Raw genomic sequence first — 22,699 nt, 5'->3', positions numbered from 1 at the left:
CAAAAACGATTCCATGCAGATGTTTCTGACCTGCTGCCACATTGGCACTGGCATCTCCAAGCTGGCAGTTACCGTCTTGGTTTACTGCGCTTGAACTTTATAAAATGTGTCCTGGTGAATTCACACAATAGCTGAGGTATTACGCGAGTGCTCCTCGCAGGGCGGCCTTGGAATCCATCAGGCTTGAACCTCAGCCCAACAATGGAACAAGTGGAACAGACGCAACCAACCACACTGTTTCCATTCAACTGCAACTTAAAAACATAAAATTGGATTTCATGCCAGGTTAGGTGAACTTTTCTTGGGGTACGGGAGGACCACGTCAGAGCTTGGCTACTTGAACGCTAGAATCTTAAATAACAGAACAATTCTTGAGGTGCTCATCAGGCTACTGAATGCTTGGATCACTGCAGAAAGTGACTTTCACTCCTGTGTAAGAACAAGGGACTTTGAATGTCATGTCATGTTTCATTGGCAGTACAGTGAGGCTGGGCTCTAATGACCTCAATAAAGAGGATGTTTCTCACCTTTTCCCTGTCTCTCCTGTGTTCCCAGAGCCACTTCTCACCTCTGGCCTACCCTGTTTCACACATGCCCTTTGTTTCCCTCCTTCATTGATACTCTGATGATAAGTACCTTATTCCTTTGCTGCTGTCCCTCTCACAGACTCATCTGAATAAAGTTAGCTTTGATCCCGTTGTTCTAACCTTCACTCTTTCGCCTTTCTAATGAGCTTTCACCTCCAACAAGAGCTCTACACAATGAGGGAGGAAAAGTTTAAAGGAGAAAGTGCACCGCCTAGTGGATATCTACTTTAATTACATGAGAGAGGGAGATTCTTAAGAGTGAGCATTTTATCAAACTTTGTCTTGGATGTAATCCAAAAATGTTAATTTCAGTCACACACAGATCTATACTTCAGTTAGCTTTCATGCACATGATTTTAATCAATGTTGCCCCCCCCCAAAAAAAAGTAGAAAAGTAGAATGAAATATTTGAAAAAAAAAAACCTGTAGGATAGTTGCTTTTATTTATTCCACAATGCAATATATACTGGACTACAGCACATAGTAACAGCGAAACAAAATGAAAGTCATTTATTCAGGATGCAAAAAATACGTCAGACATTAAAAAAATGAACAATAATCCCCACACTCCTGGTCCTCATATGACTGAAGGCCACACCAATGGCACCAAAGTGGGCTGAAGACCTTTACCAATTGGTCCATTTTACAAGCAATGCCTCGCCATTGGTCCTGGCAGAGTCAAAAGAAGGTCTGCAGTATATACATAATAAGGCAGGTCTTCCGCGCACTTGTCGAACCCAGGTTTCCCAGAACAGATGTGACACAGCTGGAAGAATCTAAAGACAGGAGGGGCAGCAATCAGTCATTACGGCCTCTATACTTTTCGCAATGACTTTTATTGTTTTCCTTTTCATGAAAAAGGAGAAAACACAGTTTGCAACAATATTAACAGCTTGTATGGATATCAACTGCAATACATTTAGAAGTATCTCGGGCATATGTTTTATTTGGTACTATTTTTTGTTCATACATAATTATAGTCATTGCTGCTACATTTTTCACAGCCTCACTTACCAGCCATGCGTCCAACTGTACATCTAGTGCCATTCTACAACAGTGAGGTAATAAGGCTGAGCATTCGGCTATCAAAAGAAGCACCTAACAATCCCTTAGTCCAACCAGTGTATTGTAGAATTCTGTCCTGATATCCCATTTTTAAAATTAACAGTTACAATAATCACTCCAAAAACACTGCCCGCAAGACTGCTCTTTCTATTTGTCTAAGGGTTTTATTAATCCTCCTGGCAGTGACTGTTATACCTGGAGATCTCAGAAGAATTTTCTCTTGAATCTATGCTACAGAACATACGCGCCATGCGCTCCATTCAATCAATGAAGCCCTTGTACCTGAGGGAAGGTTACATTTTTCATGATCTACCTCAGGGTTTCTGTTTTTTCTTTCCATTTTGTTCACCCCTTGGATTTCTGGTTGAATAGCATATTTGGCAGCCCAAGGTTGTCAAAATCTGATACACCCATTGCTGTTAATTTCAAAACGCATTGTTCTTCCCAGTAACACACTGCATCCTAGCCAGCAATAGTGACTTCAAGCACACCGACTCCTTTACCACACTTTATCCTGATTCAGAATCCGCTGTCTCAGGCATGTCTTACAAGTGCTGTGGCACACTTCTAATGATCCGCTTACAAGAGCACAACACCGCCACGCCTTGATTGGTCTGCTGAACCTAAATGTGCTTCAGGAACCAAGAGCAGCACTCATACACAGCTGCGCAAGGGGTCCAGAGAATGTCCCTAGTTTTCTACCAACAGCAAAACACAACCCGCACGTGAAAAAGTACCATGGGATACTGGGAGGTCCCTCGTGACTATCTCAGAGTGGAAGGAGGAAGGCAGTCCCCCCTGGCGACACCATCGCCAGGGTGAGAGAGAGCTGCTGCCCGTTCTCACCATTTCTTGTTCCGCGGTTTCAGCTCCTCCGCTGCGTTGCGCAGGAAGATGTAGTTCTTTTTCTGGGGGTTGTAGTACTCGTGTCCCTGGAGTCAAGCACACGGGAGCACTCATCAATACCAATGATAAAATAATCCAAGCCGATCACTTTCAATAAGTGATATACACGCACAAAAATAAGAATGGTAGATGGTTAACAGGTAGTAATACTGGTAATAACAGTAATAATATCAAGACTTCTTAAGGAAGCCTTAGTCAAGGGACCAGAGATCGCATTTGAGGGTGTAAGGAATTAGAAGTATCTGACAACACTAAGAATCAAATTTTATTCTGAATTCTACAGGGAGCCAATGTAGATCAGTTAAAACAGATGGCATGCATGACAAGCTTTTGTCGTTAAAATCTGAGCTAGAGTGCTAGATGTCAATGTTATTCGAGACAATTTTCAAACTCCAACAAAAAAGGTACTGCATTCCTCAATCCATAACAAACAAATGCATAAACGAGTTTCTGTAGAAAACTGGAGTGAAGTCTAGCAATGAAGTACAGGTGAAAAAAAGAATCCTTGATAATACTGTTAACATGGTTTTCAAAACATACAATGGAGTTTACAATTACACTCAGGTTTTTCATAGACAGGCTGGAGAGGACATTGTTTCACTCAAAAGTCACACAAAACCCATTATATTCCTTAATGTTGTTTGGAGAACCTACTACGTTTAGTTAGAAAATATATCTGTGCAAAAGAGTTAAAGAATTAATTTCCTTCAATATGTTCATAGCTTGTTAGAATCATAAAATAAGTAAATTAAGGAATTTCTACAGTTTGCAATACATGTTAGTAAAAGACCATTTACTATCTTGTCTTCTTAACAAGGCATTCTCTCTAGCAGCGAGGTTCGTGGTGCCTTTAACATGAATGGCCAGTGGAGAAAATGCAAAAGTGTTTTTTTTTTTTTTTTACATATATACAATACACAAACCTCAAATATGTGACAAACATTTTTCGTTCCAGGTTAACCACAGGTAGTGTTGCAAAATAACAGACACATGGGCATCTACTCTTATGTAATGTATGCAAGTTCACTGCATGAAAACAACAGGCTGAATTCTGCGAGAACTGCTGAAGGGGTCAAGCTCTTTCCAAGGGTTGCTGTTGGCTTCTGATGCTTGCACGTTACCTTTGACCAGTCATAGCTAGAAGCGTAGGCGAAGATGTTGCCGTTGTTGTTGAAGCAGCAGGCGGTGATTGGCTGGTCCAGCTGCTCCGAAGTCTTCAGCTTGGTCCGAGCGTCTTTGTCCCAAAAGCTGAAGCGCCCGTCGGAGCCCACGGTAGCCAGGGTGCCGTGGACCGGGTGAAATGAAATGGCATTGACCTATCAAAGAAGCAACAGATCTGAACCACTGTGTCATGCAAAGAAGCGCTCCCAGTGTACCACCTGCAAATGACGGCAAACCTTGATGGACCATAAATGAATGGTCCAATTAAACTTATGTCAGAGATTTTCTACACTTTCCTACATGAAGAGGCACATCCTTCTCTGGTGAATCTACAATCCTAACAGACATCAAAGTATTTATGGACTCATTGTCTCTTTTTTTTTTTTACTAGCATTTCCATAATTGTGCACCTTTCCGAAGAGCATCTGACTGGAGGTTGTGGTACACTGCTGATCACATAACACAAATTTGGACCGCACTGCTGTAAACAACTCTTTCGTCATCGGTAGATCTGTTCCAGCTCCTGTTGTTACGTAATCGTATTATTCCCTTTGGCTATAATCAAATCAATCTGCTAACGAGCTGCTGATTTGCAGGGAACAGACAATTTTTACTCACAGCGTAGATATCCTGTGGGGTAGAAGTATTAGTTCCATTGGACCGATGGCACTTGAAGGTGAAGTTATCCTTGGCTCTATAACACACACGCAGGCAGGCACACACACACACACACACACACACACACACACACACACACACACACACACACACACACAAATAGAATCACTGAGTCCTTATTCTTGCTCTTTTTTTTTTTTTTTACATCTAGACAATATAACTAAGGGTTTGGAATACTGCTATGGCAGTAAGCAGACACTGGTTCATTACCATACAACAATGTGTAGGTGGTGAAACTACTGAAAGTAAAAAGACCATCATCTGTATCGAAGAAAGCATCAAGAGAGCAGTGGTAACAATTCACAGTGTCAGGATATAATGAGTGGGAGTTACAGCATAGCCCAAATATGGCAAGGACTGCATACGGTAAGGATGCTTTGGGGCAGACAGAACAGTGATCAGTTATATTACATCTGCTTAGCAGACACTCTTACTCAATTTTGAACATTATCAATTTATACACCCATGTACATCTACTGTGAGAATTCAGGTTAAATACCTTGCCCAGGGGTAAAACAGCAGTGGCCAACCTAGGAATCGAACTGGCTCCCTTTCAGTTACAACCCCTGCTCCTTACCACTGCACCGCCCTGCTGTCCTGATCACCCAGTGTGCCCTTGTGCATAGGGCAATGTGGCACATTCTGGGCATGGTTAGGAGGCTGGACTGGTCTGGACGGTACACTCACGGGTTTGGGGGGTTGATGTAGTGAATAGCAACCCGTCCTTCGATGCTCCCCAGGGCAAAGCCAGTAGGCTTGTTCTGCTTGTCCTTGAAGATGGCCACACAACGATGCTGAAAAAAGAGCAGAGAGAGGGATAGTGTATGCTTAATTATATTCTAGAAAGCGTTGCCCCATTTCAGTTTGGACTGCTGCGTCATAAATTAAGATATTCATGGTGAGGCCTTGGGGCGTCACTTACCCATGGCAGATGACAAAACACATGCAGTCATCAGAGGAAAAACTCTTGAAACATGCCTTTTCTGCTTTCTGACCTTTCCCAGTATGCAACTGATGCAACAATAACCAGCCCGACACCTCACAAAATATATAAGCATGGAGGGCATATTAAGAGCACAACCTTTCCAGACAGAGATGGAGTGTATGCAGGGCAGGCCAATGCCTTGGTATGGTTAGTTAGGTACCATACTGGGCAGAAATAAATGAGTCAAGACAAACTCTCCTACCATAAATATTGATACAAGAAACAAAAACTTTAGGTTTTTGCATTTGTTCAAAACTTTGTCTTCACATATTGTACTTCACATATTGATTACTGCAAAACGAGTAAGAGATAGCTAGTGTCAGACACAGAAAGAGAAATAAAGCTGCAGGTAGATCAAGAGGAATGTGAGGGGTAGAAGAAAAGAAAAAAAGGGATGATAAGAGGGAGAAATACCAAAAATGAAAAAGGTTAGAGGATATGAGAGGAAATGACAGAGAGAGAAAAGGAGAGGAGGTTTAAGTGTTGGGGGTGGGGTATGGGAGAAGCAATCACCTGGTGTTTGAGCGGGGAGTCTATCCTGCGGAACTCAGAGGGCTGATTTTCCAGCTGATACACAATTAGCCCACGCTCTGCTGAGGCCACCACCGCCATGGGGTAGACCTGCCCAAGACCAGGGTAGGAACGACACATCAGCCTCAAACGCTTACCTTTTAAAGCTTCAACAGTTACAATTACAACATGTCTGCTAGAGTGGTTCCAACCAAATATTTCCCACAACTCTTACAGTATTAAGATCGTCAGATTAAAGAAACATGGGAACTTGATGGGAAAGAGACAGAGACACAACTGTCAGCAGGAAGAAGAAAGGGGGCTGGGGTGGGGTGGGTGGGGCTGCAGATCCTCACCACATCAGCGCAATAGCACCTCTCCGGCAGCTGTAGGGACATCATGGGGCTCGGGGAGCGTGTGTCCCAGAACTGACAAACAGAGGTTACATAAGAAGCGTTATCAAATCAGAGTCTGTGAAGATCAACACACAAGGATAACCCTGGTTGCCAAGCTTTGAGGGTTGGGGAAAGGAGGAGGGGTGATTTCTACACTGCAAAGCAAGAATTGAGGCATTCGATTTTGAGTCAGCTGAACTGATTTGAATGTAGACTTTCAATGAGAATGACATGAAAGGAATTTTAAAAATAATCCATCATTCCATCACATTTCCTGACAAACCATACCTTAAGAGTTTTGTCCCAGCTGCCTGTCATCACACAACTGTAGGAAGGTGCCTTTATCCAGTGCACTGTTCTGATGGGTGCCTCATGCTTAAAGTAAATACAAAACAACCATACAGTAAGCTTCAGTAATATCATGCTCATAAACTGGTAGGATTAGCACGTTACGCTTTCCACCCATCAGTATTTTTCATGATCATGCAATAGGAGGTTACCCCCCTGAAGATTCAAGCTCATATTCTCACACTTCAAGGAGAAAGGTGTGACCATGAGCTGCTGTGTGTATGTGTGTGTGTGTGTGTGTGTGTGTTTTTATTCACTCTAATGAAGAGTGACATCAGCAACTGCTTCATACAGTTTAGGTATTCTAAGACACAAAAAAGGGCATTTTGGAGTTAAGTTCAAGGTGTTTTGTGTGACACATTACAGAATAACGTTTGATACGGCCATCATTTGCTGCTTTGGTGTTAGGTAGGCACTTCTGTCCTTCCCTTGTACCCAGCTGAAAATAAAGCTAACTAATTGAATAAAATAAAAATAAAAGAAACATCAGAGAATGTTTGCATAAAACCCATGAAATTGTTCCCAAAACCATATACAGGCACCCTTCTCCACCTTTTGGTTGTGACTGGGTTTTGGTTCTATTTCATTTTAAATACAAATAAAACAAATCTCTCAGATTCCATCCGTCTGAGCCTTGACACCCTGGCCACTTAGTTAACCATTTCTACTTTTTTCTCACCCCCAAAAGAAAACTGAGCTGACCTACAGAGGGAAGCCCAGCAGCCGCCCTGTGGCCATGCAATACGTGTTTTTTAATGAGGTGTGATGACAGCCTTTCTTGATTGGCTTTGCTTCTTCTCATTTAGTTTGCACATACAGTACCAGTCAAAAGTCTGGACACACCTGATTAAGATAATGGGAAACATGCATTCAGAGACATTTTCACCTAAAGACTTATACTGAAATGCTTAAAATGTGTTTCTCAGACAAATATAATTAGTGAAGTTGATTCCTATGCATAAATTGCCAAAAATCTTTAATTTAAAAAATATTTTTGGATATTTTGAAGAATCTACAACATAAGACAGTTTTGATTTGTTTATAACACCTTTTTGGTCACTGCATAATTCTATTTGTGTTATTTCATAATTTTAATGGCTTTCCTATTATTCTAAAATATGAAAAATAGTAAAAAGTGGAAAAGTGTGTCCAAACTTTTGAATGGTACTGTACATGTATGCACACATGAAGGACAGGCCTTATGCTAAACTACCACACCCAGGTTTTTCAAAGGACAAAAATTTAAGAATTAAGGCAACACCTCAATTCTCAACTCTAAACTGTGAATGATAACAGAATGTTTGAGAATTTGACATAAATGTTCTTACCTGTGCTATCTGCATTGCCTGGTTGCTATTTAGGTCCCACATTTTGGCAGTTTTGTCACAGGAGGCAGTGAAGACCTTGCTCCCATCCTGTGATGGAAAGCAACGGATGTCAGTGTGTAATGCTAGACATTCCATCTACCAAATACGTAAGACGATGAGTTGAGGCTTACATCACTCCAGCAAACATCCAGCACAGGGCCTGTGTGCATCTGCTGAGCCTTGGGGACCGTCTGCCCATTGTCCTGAACTTCCCAGCACCGCACCTGCATCAAGTATCAAACACAACCATCACTGACCCCAGATCAGTTCTGGGTCATTTTGACAATTTCAACAGGATCAGATCTGTTAATAACCAAACCTCATATACACCTGAATGAAGTGGTCTTCCTAATTTACAAGGTGAGGTAACTGTCAAGAAACACATCCCTTCTACCTTTTGACAGGATTCAATATGAAAACATGACTTATGTTAGTGCACTAATGCGCTCACTTTGAAAAAGTAACCTTAAGCTGGTTTCCTGCAAACTGGTGAATACAACACCAGCAAGGGCAAAGGTAGTCAAAAGTTATGAAGGCAAAAAAACATGATCAGAATTTTGTGCTCAAAGACGGCATGAGGTAATGATGATAAAAGCCAGCCACTTACATCATTGGCCCAAGAGCCTCCAATCAGGAAGTTTCCTGGCATAGCAGGGGGGCTGAAGGCCAAGCAGCTGATGCTGTCATCAGGAGGGGAGGTCACCTCAACATCCTACAATACAGTTTCTACTTCATCATTCCAGCCTAACACAGACTGAAAATATTCACATTTATTTGTGGCCATGACAATACCATTTTATGCTAGCCAAATCTGACTACATCCAATAGCTACTGTTCTTGTTTATGTATATACTTACTTATTTATTTAAAACTGAATGACCTTACCTTCATGGGGTTGTGGCTATCAGTTGTTGCGCTGCCAAATACGCTGGTACCCCCAGCTCCAAAAGCAGAACTTGCCCCAAACAAGCTCATTGTAGGTCTAAGAGGAGTCAGCAGTTAGCAAACTGGCAGTACACATATCACAGACATATCACATTAGTAATTAAAACCAGTTGAAAAATACACAATGCATTTGCTCAGTATGGTGACTATAACTAGTTTCTGTACATCCGTCGATACTACGGTTCTCAGCCATGACATATAGTAGTTACTTGCTAACTAAAATTCATCTATGTCGTTATCTAGTTAAAATAACTAATTAGCGAAGCAAAAAAGCATAGTCTGTCAGAAACAACGTGGGTACCGACTGAGCTACATGATAGATGGCTAATTAGCTATCACGACGCTACATACAAAAATGCCGCATTCCATCGTGTCTAGTCTAAGCAGCTACCTAACATTGCTAATGTTCATAAAGCTAACCATTTAGCTAACCACCCAGCACCTCAAAAAGCTCAACTGTACATACACATACAGAAATAGCGAAATAGCTAGATAACCTGCTATATCGAAATGATCGTGAATGACTAACTAACTAGGGATGGTGTCTAAAGCTAACGTTTGCTGGCTAGCCCCAAAATTTAAAATGAAAGTGACTACGTTAGCTCCATCAGCAGAAAGGCAACTACCTAGATGGCTAGCTAATTACCACGTTCCTCACCACGGTAGCTCACTCAAAACATAATTATTTTCGTTTCATCACAACAAAAAAAATTCTCTATGCGTACCAAGAAATCTATATTTTTGGATTGACTATTACTAATCTAAAGTGACCCAAATTCAAGCAATGCAGCTATCTACTATCCAGTGACATCACTCTCCCAGATTTTTTACGCGTACTGATGACGACACCATACTACGGAGAAGCATGAGGCACATATTTATGGCATACATTAAACGACTACACAGTCATTTTCATGTTTTTCAGTATTTCAATTCTTCCGATTGCCAATTGTTCGTGTAGTTTTGATCTCCATACCAGACACATTTTCACCCACGTGTGTCATTCCTTGAGTAATTATGCTTATATTGTGCTTTCAAAAGACCTTTGTATAAATGTATATCCATTGGGGACTCTGTAAAACCCCAATACAGATGGATGGTTATCAAGCATTGAGGGTTGGGGGCAAAGGCAGTGACCTGTGACTGTCACTCATCAAAGCTAACCACTATAGACACTGTAGAAGTACTCAGACAAACATAAAAGCACACAGCTCTACACTATGTTTTTATTTGCAAGACCCAATATCCTGGCATTTCATCTCTTCAGATGACATCAAAATGATTTACTGAATGCAACTCACTCCATAGTAATTCCACCTTTGGTGATGTTTTAGGATAGAGCTCTAATCAATCCTCAAAGCTTTTAGCTGTTGTGGATTTCAAAAGCGTTTTGATAATATGCAAGAATGTAAAACAACGTTATTTGGAAATCAAAATCAAAAAGTTTTTTAAAGAAAAAAAATACAGATATTGACTTTAATTTCATAAACAATGAGAGGCAGTGAAATGAAACTAATTAAAGGCTTTATTATATTGCCTAATTCAAGGAGAGAAATTTGTGCAGGTATTCTGCTGAATGACTAAATGTAAATTTAAATGTACATGCAAATTACTAAATGACCAATGCAGTATGGCTATACTCTTTCATTAGAAATATTATTGGGAATTATATGGGAATGATTAGTGTTTTCCCTTATATGAGTCAATCCAACAACACAAGACACACCACACACAACCATCTTACTTTGACGGTCATGACAGAATTATTTTTATTATTTCGTGAAAAATGTAAGTGAATACAGCATAACTGATGTAATGTCCCTCTGATTTCAATATTGTGTACATGCATTTTATAAATGCTACTTACATTCATTCAAACATAGAATGTAAGCATAAAGGAACACAAATCAAACTTGTAGAGTTAAACGTAACGGAACATTAACCACAAGGGGGCAGTGTAGAATCATATCCAACCTCCATAATGCAGTTTGTTAGGCAGGTACACTTCAGTGAGGAAATTTGGGGCTATGGACGTCAGGGACTGGATTTCAGCTTTCTGTCTCCTCTCATGCAGTATCACCATCTACAACAACAAGTATTCAAAACTCAAACGGCAGAAGTTCCTTTGATGATCATCTCAGACATGCATCTGTGATCCAATCTCTGTTCACAAAACAGTTATCTTTCCCACATACCCGTACTTGTGTGCATTTGTACACAAACTACAAATTGTTCTACAGTGCGTCACACTTTTGAAATTTCCACACTGCTGTAAAACATCCAGGTGGCCTATCCTGTGCCAGGAAAGTACCAAACCTACAGGTTTTCAGTATGTCTCATATATAGTCATTTTGATTTAACTCAAAAATCTATCCAGTTAAGCACTTAAGAGTTGAAACAAAACCAAATAATTGTGTTACTCCAGCACTATTGCTGGGGTCTCTTTGCATTTGGCCTTACCTCCCTCTCCCACGCAGGCTGGCAAGCAATGTAGGGCCGCTTCCGCAGACTTGATAGCTTGCTCTCGTCCTTCTTTTTGAATGGAATCAGGGCCTCCTTTGGTACTTTCAGTCTAAAATACATCATTTTAATGAAAAACATGTAATGTAGTAACATTTACTTTTCCTACAAAGCTTTAAAGTCCTGACAAGATAAGGCAATTGTTTTCAACATGTGCCCCCCCCCCCCAACCCCCAACCCAGGAAACACCCAGCAATAATTCTGAGGCAAACCACGCTGTACCAAAACAAGATTTAATCAAATTTTACACCTGCTCTGACGAAATTGATTAAATCCTAATAGCCACAATTTCCTTCCACTTCATACCACAGGGGTATTCATCTTTGGCAGTTGTGTGATGTAATGTAATGTGTAAGGACTACATTCCATGTCCCTTGAAAAAGATATTTTTATTAAAGGAGTTCTTCATGCTTTTTATGTTCTACAATTTGCATTATGATATGCCAATCTAACAATGTCACAATATCAAAAATTTCATAACAATGTAACACAAGTCTAGATGTGAAAGCACTATATATATATATATATATATATATATATATATATATATATATATATATATATATATATATATATATATATAAAGAAGAGTAATAAAGGATTTTGAGCTTGAAATAGACTAGGCTAAAAAGATAATGTTTAACCTCTACTGACTGTTCTGTGTGATTAGCAAGTGCGCAAGTGCAAATGATGATCACCCACCACAAGTTAATACGTTTTGACTATATAGCATATAAGGATGTGCCATTGCCTTTGCAACTGCTACAGCAACAAATTGTATCAAAATGTTAAGCTGTGACAAAAACAAAAACATCTGTATAAAGTCATGACTAATCGTTCTTAAAATCAAACTTATTAAAAGTAACCCTGCCCCTCAGTTATAGTTCAAATGATTTTAAGAGGTACTGATACCACATTAAATACAATCAAACAGAAAGTGATTCCACTGCAGATGGGCGATTCTTATTTAAATGGACAATCTTGTTAATCAAGCAAAAACACTCAAGAAGATGATCTAGAACAGATTTAGGACAATTAGCATTATAAAGGTATGTTTTTAGCCTTCCTTTTTTATGGTCATGCATCTCCTGATACAAATAATCACACAAGTGTTTGATCTTAAATACATGTTATCAGTATCATATATTGTGGGATTGGGACTATTGAAATGATAAATAAAATCCTTTTTTTTTCATTTTGAGGCAGCTTCTAAGCACCAACCATCCAGACCGTTCAGGGTCTCCTACAATACAGAAAATGCCCTTTGATGCATAATCCTTCAAGAAAAAAACTAAAATTCCAAAAATACTATGTCAATTAAGGCCACAAAACAGAAAGTAACAAGGGTTTTTCCAAACCTCTCAATGTCAGATGGAAGAAGGCCAAGCCACATCACGCTTGGGACAGTGAGATTGTGAGCCTCAAAGGACATGGACTGAGGGGAAAAACAGAAAAAGGCTTTTACAAATGATAACTTTATATGTTTGAATGGGCAAACCTTTTCCACAAAGAGAAGAGAATAATTACACAGTACAGCACTGAGATGTTGCAAGGGCCTCAAGTGAATGATACATTCAGCCAAACAGCACACAAGCCTTACCACTGATCCATACTTGTAGATGCACATTATTTCAATGCCTAGGAAAAGCACAGACATACTGTAATCACAACCATACCATAACAATTATTCTGAGCTTGTAATTCACAGGAACAAAGTAAACCATTACACACGTGCCTTGCAATGTGCAGGAAGTGGGCGTCATTGAAAGTGACAGTGTCAGTAAATCCAAGGACCTCAGTGACTCCGGTAGGTTAGATCACGCCAACGGACCGGCCATAATGACCATGACACATTACTCAGATTGCTGTCAGCTGAGGGGGCCATGCAAGCCCCGGGTGTGCTCTTCTAAAACCTGCTGGGGTTTCGAAAGAGCCCTCATGAGCATGGAGCAGGGAGGGGACGTACCATGTGGGTCCGCGTCCACCAACGCGAAGATGGGGATGTGCATGGTGTCCCACAACTTCCTCACCATCAACCTGCTGTTGACGTCCGGGAAGCCCTTCCCCTGAGTGTCGCACAGGTATTTAACACTTCACAATTTATTATTTTACTGAAACTTCCTGTTTCAAGATATTCAGACAGGCAGAACTGGAATGTTTTTGGATGGAACCATTCTGGGGAAAAAAACTGCCAACCAAAGATAAAAATAATTCATTCTGAGAAACGTAACCTGAAACAATAACTGGACTATGAGGAAAGGAAATGACATAAAATAACATAGACACAGCAGTGCTGATCTCACCCAAGCACTCCCACAACTGTGTAAGATTAAACTGTAAAGGCGGACTTACTGTAATCATGATACATGGACCCAGCCTGCTACAAAATCCATCATCTAGGAGTCTCTGGAATGTTGCGTCTTTTTCCACGATTAAAACAAACTTTGCGGACGACACAATATCCAAACTAGTTAAGGTCAATCTGATCTGAACAAGTGGGTAAGTCTCAGTCTGATCATTCCCGTCTTTTGCTACTTTTGCTACTCAGCAGACTTTTACTTGGAGAAATGTATTTACATTTTTTAATAAAAAAAGATGACAGAATCAGGGATGTCACTGATCTTCAGACTGAAACACAAAGGATACTCCTTATTCCACAGACATTAGATGAAACAGAGATAGCCTAAACAGCAAAAGAGAAACAATTCCAAATAACGCAAAAGCAAAACCAACCTAATTGAAAGCGTTCCTATGGATACATTAAATTAGGCTAAATATTTTTCCATCAGTATTTTATTTAAATGAGCTATAGGGAAATCCACTACTTCATAAAACTGAGTAGAGAAATGTTTTTCTTTTTGCCAATTTAAACGCAACACTGAGTGATTTGTATGTGGGCTGAACCTGGAAAGTGTGGCCAGAAAACATGACATATGACGTAAAATTGTTGGCTGAGTGTGTGGATATCCTTATGTCACTGAAAAGAGAGGTTGGTGGGGCGGCTCTTGGGTAAAGATTATGTTTCATGGCTGACAACACCGCCACAACTCGTCACAGCTGTCTCCCAAAGTATTCTTCAAGGTTTTTATAACTTCCACTAATAAACATTTTCTCTTTGCTACAATATGACAGAAGCATTGTGAAAGTGTCACATGTAAAATGTGTATCTGCTTCACTCACATTGGACTCAGACCTGCAGTTCACCCGAGTGCCATCTTCCTCCAGATAGGAAAGATCGCCCGAGAGTAAACCCTTTGACGTGGCAAGCTGCAGGCGAATTACCATTTGCAGTTAATAAATTATTTCCATTTCTGAAGGCTGATCACCACTGTTGCAAAGACCTTTAAAAACATTCATCATGAGCAGGTGCTTCCTTTAGAAATTACACACATACTAGTAAGTGATCACCCAGAGACCAATCAAACAGGATCTGAACACGTACGTATTTTTTTAATTGCAGCGAACGGTTAGGTGCCCCTTCCCTCTGTGTGTTGAGGAATGCAGCTGCAGAAGCCCAAACACACGCACGCTCACACACGCACACACACACACCACATGTAGGCTCCTGCGCGGGACCTTGAGCATACAGGAAATGTCGTCTATAATGGAATCCACAGTCCTTTGAGACCCAAACAGCTGTGTGTCGTTGTAATAAATGTCCCTATGGAAACAAGAGCACACACTCCCTTTAATCCAAGTGATAAATCTTCACAGCTCAATCAGGGGTTTCAGCACTTGTTTCATTAAAGCTGGGATAGAGTCTACAGTGGATATGTTTACTACCTTTTAGTAGCATACGTGTTGCTTTGCACAAGTTTATAGACTTCAGATAGGACCTTCAGAGTTAATGCTGCCAAAGAGAAAACAGAAGTCCAACAATTTAATGTCTGCATGGATGATACATGTATGTGTGTTCTTTTGAGTTTTATCTCTTTCATGATTCAGCACTTTTATCTTGCCTCATTGTAATGTCACATTTTAAGATGATGATGTTTTTTGCAGATTATAATTCCTGCACATGCAGGAATGCACGTGGAAATATGTAACATACATTAATTACCCTGTTTAAATATAACAATGATCAGGAACACACTTTGTTACACTGAAATAACTTAATGTGCTCCTAAAGGTAATCCACACTTGGAATTTCTAAGATGTATACCAGCTAAACCTCAGGAAAATTCATCCTAGGGACTCTCCATTCAGAAACTCAGATTCAACATAATTGTATAGAAATTGCATAGGATATTATATATGTATAATTTCTTACCAAATCTGTTAACAGATGAAGCGCTGTCACTTCTGATGGTGCTTACAGTGCTGCCTGAACCCATATGAAGACCGACAGCATCATCAAACCTTTGTGAAAGAAATATTAATACAGAAATAAAGAAAATTTATCACATGCACATAAGGATTTTTGTAGTCTAATTCTTTATCAAAAGCAGATGAAGCTATGCCCACAGTCACAAAAATGTGTAATTTTGGTTGAATCATATAAACTGTCTGTGGAATAATTCCATGTTTTGTATGTAAACTGAAGTCTAAGATTTTACCAGACTCTGATTCACCTGTTTTACAGAGGAAAGCTACAGAGCATTCCGGGTAGGTTGACATGCATTCCGTGGCAAGTGGGTTTGTTCTAGGCATAACGTCTACACCGGGTGTTTTGCTTGTTGGTGCTCTGACATCCTTCAACAAACTCACACCTATTTAGAGCCGGGAAGCCATTTTGGCTGAAGAGATCAAGGTTTCGGTGAGGTGTTTACTAAACTGCGTTTACAAACGACGTCCTCTTTTATAAGAGCATAAAAAAACAATAAATATTAGATCTCCAAATCTTATTTTTGCTTTTAACTCTGGTTCACCTTTCTATGTGCAGTTTCTGGTCTATTTTGAGTAATGTGTTTTCTACTTTACTCCAAAAACAGGCAATTTATTTGTAAAGTTGTTTCAGAACAAGCACCGACGTGGACGGGCATCCTAAATGACGTTCCTTTTCGACTAAATTGCATGCAATATTTTGTTTACAAGAAACGACTGCTTATTTACGATCTCCAATGTTTATTTAGATAGCATAAATAAACTTTTCACATTTGTATAGACTTACGTGTTTATCTTGCGAAGGTCAAAACGGTGAGAATACAGTTACTAAGTACCACCCATATAGCATTTAGTCAGAAGACGTACTGATGATGCAGCGTATGGCCTACCTGATGTTGGCCCAGCTCGATCTGTTCTGAATGACCAACAAAGGCGCCTGGCCTTTGGACAGGTCAGTTATTATTTCCAGGATTACTTTCTCGATGCGCGATAGAACGTCCTGACTTGGAAAAACAACAATGAAAGAAAATTCAACAGATACTAAAACTACTGCGGAACATCCATGCGTCATCGTTAGAAAGAAATAAACAACATCTTCAAAGCACAGGGAATCAAACACAGACATCTAAAATAGTTTCGAAACAGTAGCTATCTGTAGAGCGAAACGGGCCTGTGTGATTTACCTGGTTATCTCCACATCCCTGGGCTGTTGAAAGAGTTCATCTGTACAGTTACTTTGCAGGTCGGCCCAAAGCCTCTCAACTTCGCCGTACTTTTCAGACATTTGCTATATGTGAAGAAGAAATAGCGTAAATTTAAAATATAGTTGGCCTAGATAACTGATAAATCCTGTTTTGGCTTGCTATAAATCTGATGGTCAATAAGCTATCGTTTACTAACGAATGAGCAAAGCGTAGCGTAGCCAAATTTGTAGCCCGATAACTTCACTACCTAACTAGCAACAATAACTCGCTAATTGAGATTAATAGCTAGATAAAACACACACACAATGTAGTAACTCGCAAGTATCGTCTAACTACTCTACCAACCGACAATTATCACAAATTGTTCAAAAAAAGACCACGTGTATGTTCGAAAACACTCCACATTAAACGTTGCGTAGCTGCTCATCAGCGAGCATTTGAGAGACTGTTCTGAAGTAAAATGGACAGCGCGTGACCCTCTGTTAACTAATGCCTTATTCACTAAGATAGCTTGCTTGTTAGACAGTGTATTTTGAAAGACGTGCTTCGTTGTATCTAAAAGGCATCAATTCCTTTGTCAAGGGTGCAGTACTAAAATGAGACGATTAATTCCAGTTTGTTGCAATTATGCTTATCTGTGTTGTGTATTATGTAATCATCATTTGATGCAATGTAGTATTGTGTTATAACAAACTATTCATTTTCGTATTTGGTTTAATCCCGTTCATTTTCCCCAGTGTTTAAGTTCATAACTGACCACAATTTCTTACTGTTCCATGTGATCTTTATCTTACCGTGATAAAGATCAGTGGTTGAGGCACTGGAGAGAGAAGGCACTCAGAGCTCTCTCTGGCCTCTGATAATGGCATTTTGAGTAAGTTACAGAGCTTTTTGCCTAAGGCTATGCAGCAGTTAGCACCTCATTGTACTGCAGTGGGCCACATTAGCACCTCCTGTGGCATCTGTCTCTACAGACTAACAGCTGATTGCCAATCATGAAAGTCTCCATGCGGCTGTTGGTCTATTCATTGTCAAAGCCGACTGGTGAGAATGAGGGATTAGCCTCCATAAAGAGGTTGGAGGAGTAACAAGACCTCCTGTGAGAACATGAGATGCACAGCATGCTCGAACACACATACACACACACACACACACACACACACAGAGATATTACTGTTTTCAAAGCTGGAAGCTAAAATGATAATTATGATAACACAATGTGACTCTGAGCAACAAATGGTCAAATGATTGTTATTATTATGTAACCCAGTTAAATATCTGGATTCTAACTAAAGCAATGGGGATAAATGCATCTGTTGTATAACAAAGGGTACAACAGCGGTGTTTCTGTGAGACTCAAACCTGAAAGCTAGAGTTCTGTGATCTAACAGGTACATCACATGGTGTCTTCTGTGAGCTGATGTCATGAATGAAGCACATTGTGGCACAGAGAAATCTGAAAGGTCATCTGATGTGCAATCTATTGCGAGAATTCCTTTTCCCTGTTTTACTCTCCCCACATCCTCTGCCCAGCATGCACACACTTGCGCGCACACACACGCTCACGCTTACACACACATGCCACAAACAGCTGCTTTTGAATCCCAAATATGTTTGTTTTCTGTTAAATACAAAGTGACAGGGGTGCTTTCCTGCAAATCAGGAAATGGCTGTAATTTATAAAGTATGTCATAACTGCTTTTAATTAGGGTGTATGTGCAGTCACTACACCAGCTGCAGACTGCAAGCTTTCAACCTGAGACCCTCAAAACATTTTCAGTTCCTCAGTGACCCTGCAGCTAAACCACCTCGGAGCCCTGAATTCCACAGCCCTTCATGACACCACTGGGCTGCAGAGGGAAGGCTTTCATTTTCCAAAAAAAGCAAGAGCCTTAATTTCAGAAAGCTCCACGCTCAGACATAAAAACTCAGGCGAAGCTTTGAAATTGAATAGAGGGGAAAAATAACCTAAATAAGCTCATATTGCCCTCAGACCATCTCATCAGCATATAATTTAGAGTTTTTAAATCTGTGTCACAACATAAAAATTGCTACACAATAGTAAAATCTTTGCCTAGATATATCATTGTTGAGCTGAGCTTTATAGAATCTGACTTGTGAAGGTACTGTGTTCTTCTTCATTTAGCTAACAGCTTGTTAAATGTGTGGGATGCCTGAATATGGAAGGATGAGGTCTCTGCCCCAGGTCTGACCCTAAATTTCTCTTAACGCAGTACTTTAATAGGGGTCTCCCCTTTTCTTGAGTGCCGGTGACAAGCAGCTTCCGCAAGACGAGGGCTTAATTGTCGGCTAATTGCTATCTCTTGATAACAAAACCCATAATCTGTGAAAGGCCACAACATCTGTGGGTTATTTTTTCCCCAAAAGCAGAGACCCCTGCTGTTTTCTTGGATTGTGAAAGATCCCTGGCAAGTGTGAGGCATTAACCTGCGGAGACAGAGTGCAGCCAGTCATGCGCTTGTCTCGGGACGAGTGTTTGCACTGGGTGAGAGGAGAGGGTCGCCGGGTCAGTAGAAAGAGGGGGGCAACCACTGCAGGTGAGGGGGATTAGCTTCAGCCGGAGGCCCAGAGAAACCAAATACAGATCTGTCATCTTAATCCCTACAAATAGAAAACAGAGCTGCCTCACCCCTCCCCTCCTGTCCCCCACACCATCCCCATTTCCCATCTGCCTTTGCCAAACACAGTTTCATTCGATCTTGTACAGCTAATAGGAATTGTGTAAGTGGCCTAAAGAGGCAGAGACTGATTATTCAAAGATGTGAGTGATGGAACAGTTCAAGCTATGAAGTGATGTGATAAGGACCTCAATCGTAATGCTTGGGAGGAGGCCCACACAGAGTCACGAATCCATTGGGATGATTGGGATGATCCTGTTATCAAAACATCAGTATCTCTAAAAGGGCTTTATCAGCTATGAAGTAGAGTGAAAAACTGTGATATTAATACGTTCTATTCTAATAAAAGAAAAAAATGTTAATTATATTATCTCTACTAATATGATGTCTAACTGTATAGAATTGGTGGCAGCACTTTACATCTCAGGATAAAGGGGTTTTAGTATTAAGTATGCATGAACATGATATAATGTGATTTTTTTTTGTTTGCAAAGTTTAACAGCTATGCTGAAAGTAAGAGGCACCAGAGCTGTGAAGTGCTAACATATTGTCCTGTAGGGCAACTGAAAATCCTATTGAAAATGGACCAGGCATACCAAATGTAATTGACTGCTGGCAGTCTAGTGATCTTGTGGCTCTGTGGAGAGGCACAGTCAGAGGGCAGTGTCACAATGGCTCTGATGCCGTTGTCACACACTGCTCTGCATACATTTGAGACTTGAGCAGGTGGATACAGCCACGAACAGGGCAAGGCAGATGATCGTCCACTACCAAACTTCTGTAGATTCCCTCCACTGACAAATTATATTCAAAGAATATGCGAGAATATATATCACAGTCAGAATTAAGAATATTTAATTAATCCTCATAATCCTTCCTTCTCATCACAATCATCATCGCTTCTGCACAGGAACTTAATAACCTTTTTAATTCTTCATACACATTTGAAAGATAGATGAAAACAGCGCTTGCAAATGAGTAAGAAAAATAAGGCACATTTGAAGGCGCATTGTGGTCCAACAGCTGTGTCTCATATGGGCCTGTTGCTCAGAGGAGGGGACCTATCGGACACAAAGTGGAACATTTGCAATCGCTCAGCTTCACCTGGCTGGGTGTTTAACAGGCTGGGGCGGGGAGTGGAGTGAGTGGCGGTGCTGCCCCGAAAATACAGACAGGGAAAAATGTGACCCCCCCGACCCCGCACCGCTCCATTTAAAGGTCAGTTTACCTTGAAAGAGACTTTTTACTGTATCCTCCGCAGAGTGGCCCGCTGTGCTCTGCCCCCAGCCTTCAAAGGAGCATGGCCTATGGCATTTAAGACAACATCAGAAATAAATATTAATCTGACCTTTGCCTAAGCTGTTAAAGCGCAAATCCGAACGAAAAAAAAAAAGCCAGGGGTTCTGGGGTTCAGGCAGAGGCGAGGTGGCCGAGCCTGCGTCCATCTGTGAGCTCGGAGCAGGGCGAGTTGTTTTGAATTGGAGCTGCGGCTCGCACGAGGTGATGTCATGCTCCAACCTGCAGGCCCTCTGTGTGTTGGAGCAAGCTACAGAGAGGCGTGGGGGGAGCGCAGGGGGGCCTGGTGCATGCAAACATTGTTTAACTGCCGTTGTCATACGGGTGAGTTTGTTTGTGGTGAGAGCGATTAGGGAATGTGGGGAAAGGTTGACAGAGGGAGGAAAAAGTAAAAGAAAATAAAAAGAGACACAAATCAGGCAGCTGCATTCCGCAAAATGCCTGTGTGACATTTTCTTTCCTTTAATGTGACATTTCTGAACACTGTAATTGGAGCAGGAAGGGTGGACGTGGGGTTTGGAATTTGTTTAGATTGCACAATACTTAGTAACAGTATTTTTGGGCATGGTATTGTTTAGTCCTCCTGAGTGCTAATGATAATATACTGCGTTTGGGCCAGAGCCCCGCTGCACATCACCAGCCTCATTTCCGTCCCTGGTTACCAGCCAGCCAACCTGGGCCCCATGACAGATGTGTGTCCCTCCATGCGCGACGGCTGCCTCTCATGTGGGGGAATGGACTGTGAGGTCCTCTCAGTGTGTGCCTGTAGAGCGCTGTTTGAGAGCAGTGTCAATTAGCGACTGGAGTTACACATTTTTTTTGTATGTGTTTGAGATGTGTGCATGTGGCTAAATGAGTGTTGAGTTTCATAAAAGGGTGTAGCTGATGGGAGCATTTTCTCTGAGTTGTTTTACAGTAAGACATGGGATGGGGGGTAGGGGGTGGCAGGTAAGGGGAGTGGGACAGGGTGGTGGTGGGTGTGTGATGTTGGATAGACAAAAAGTAAGTGTGTGTGTGTCTGTGTGGATGTTTGTATGTTGCACCGAGAGGCGTGTGTGTGTGCATGTGTGCAGCTGACGGTTGGGGAAAATGTGTGTGTGTGTGTGTGTGTGTGCTGCAGTCAGGATGTGTGTTTGTGGAGGTGACTGGGAGAAGAGGAGTGGCTGGAAAGGCAATGCAGGGCAGCGGACTCCTGTTCTACTTTGCCCCTCCTGGTCAGAGGCGCCTCAGAGCGCAGTCACAGGGCCTCGGCCAATGCCACTGTTTACTGTGTGGGTCATCAGGGGCACTAGGGCCGGAACAAAAGGAGGTCTGTTCCTATTGTCCTTTCCAAGATTGACAGCCCTCAGCCTGGCACTTTAGGGGGTGGGGACTGGAGGCCTTGCTTCCACGTGCAGGCCCCTGACAGAGGAGTTTTAACCAAAACCACGTCCCTTTTAACTCTTCAGTCAGAAACCACTGGCATGTAAACATGTGCTGCCATTTGCCGATTCCATCTGAGGAACCGGAAAGAATGGTTTACACTAACAGGCTACTGCTGAAAGGCATTTAACAGCAATAAAGGTGATAAACAAAAACACAAATTGAGCTGTGGCTGTGATAAAAGTACCATTCATCGTCATCACGGAAGGAGTAAAACTACTCCAAAATGCAGCCAGAGTGTAATACACGTGAGAGCTGTACCTCCGCTGCTGCTGTCATTACTGCTTGCAATCTGGGACAGATCAGTTCCCTTGCTGTGTAACTGAAAACTTTCATAAAAATACCTG

At 41.2% G+C, this 22,699-nt stretch overlaps 2 protein-coding genes across 5 annotated transcripts; both read right to left on the bottom strand.

Annotated features, from left to right (window-relative positions):
* Nucleotides 1-1,013: 1,013 nt before the first annotated feature.
* Nucleotides 1,014-9,770, bottom strand: LOC118780664 (mRNA export factor). Of its 4 annotated transcripts, XM_036533288.1 has the most exons (13): nt 9,673-9,770; nt 8,888-8,984; nt 8,610-8,714; nt 8,134-8,226; nt 7,964-8,050; nt 6,576-6,662; nt 6,249-6,320; nt 5,896-6,003; nt 5,085-5,191; nt 4,338-4,413; nt 3,680-3,874; nt 2,499-2,584; nt 1,014-1,363 (listed from the first exon to the last, which is right to left on the bottom strand). In XM_036533288.1, coding segments are annotated over exons 2-13 (1,107 nt in total). In that variant the 5' UTR covers nt 8,978-8,984; nt 9,673-9,770; the 3' UTR covers nt 1,014-1,362. The 4 variants fall into 4 exon arrangements, with proteins under 4 accessions (XP_036389181.1, XP_036389177.1, XP_036389179.1 ...); XM_036533284.1 differs by lacking the exon at nt 1,014-1,363 and having other exon boundaries at nt 2,495-2,584; XM_036533286.1 differs by lacking the exons at nt 1,014-1,363; nt 9,673-9,770 and adding an exon at nt 9,574-9,665 and having other exon boundaries at nt 2,495-2,584.
* A 1,140-nt stretch (nt 9,771-10,910) lies between these two features.
* spo11 (SPO11 initiator of meiotic double stranded breaks) lies at nt 10,911-17,075 on the bottom strand. The gene is made up of 13 exons (XM_036534145.1): nt 16,975-17,075; nt 16,681-16,794; nt 15,738-15,826; nt 15,251-15,317; nt 15,020-15,128; nt 14,648-14,734; nt 14,114-14,150; nt 13,820-13,929; nt 13,434-13,533; nt 13,068-13,105; nt 12,826-12,902; nt 11,408-11,519; nt 10,911-11,030 (listed from the first exon to the last, which is right to left on the bottom strand). Exons 1-13 carry the CDS (start codon nt 17,073-17,075, stop codon nt 10,911-10,913), a joined length of 1,161 nt encoding a protein of 386 aa, XP_036390038.1.
* Nucleotides 17,076-22,699: the final 5,624 nt, after the last annotated feature.

The sequence above is a fragment of the Megalops cyprinoides genome, chromosome 7, assembly GCF_013368585.1.
Source record: "Megalops cyprinoides isolate fMegCyp1 chromosome 7, fMegCyp1.pri, whole genome shotgun sequence".
NCBI lineage: Eukaryota > Metazoa > Chordata > Actinopteri > Elopiformes > Megalopidae > Megalops > Megalops cyprinoides.
The sequence above is the reverse complement of the archived record's forward strand: the minus strand, read 5'-3'. Positions and strand labels throughout refer to the sequence as shown.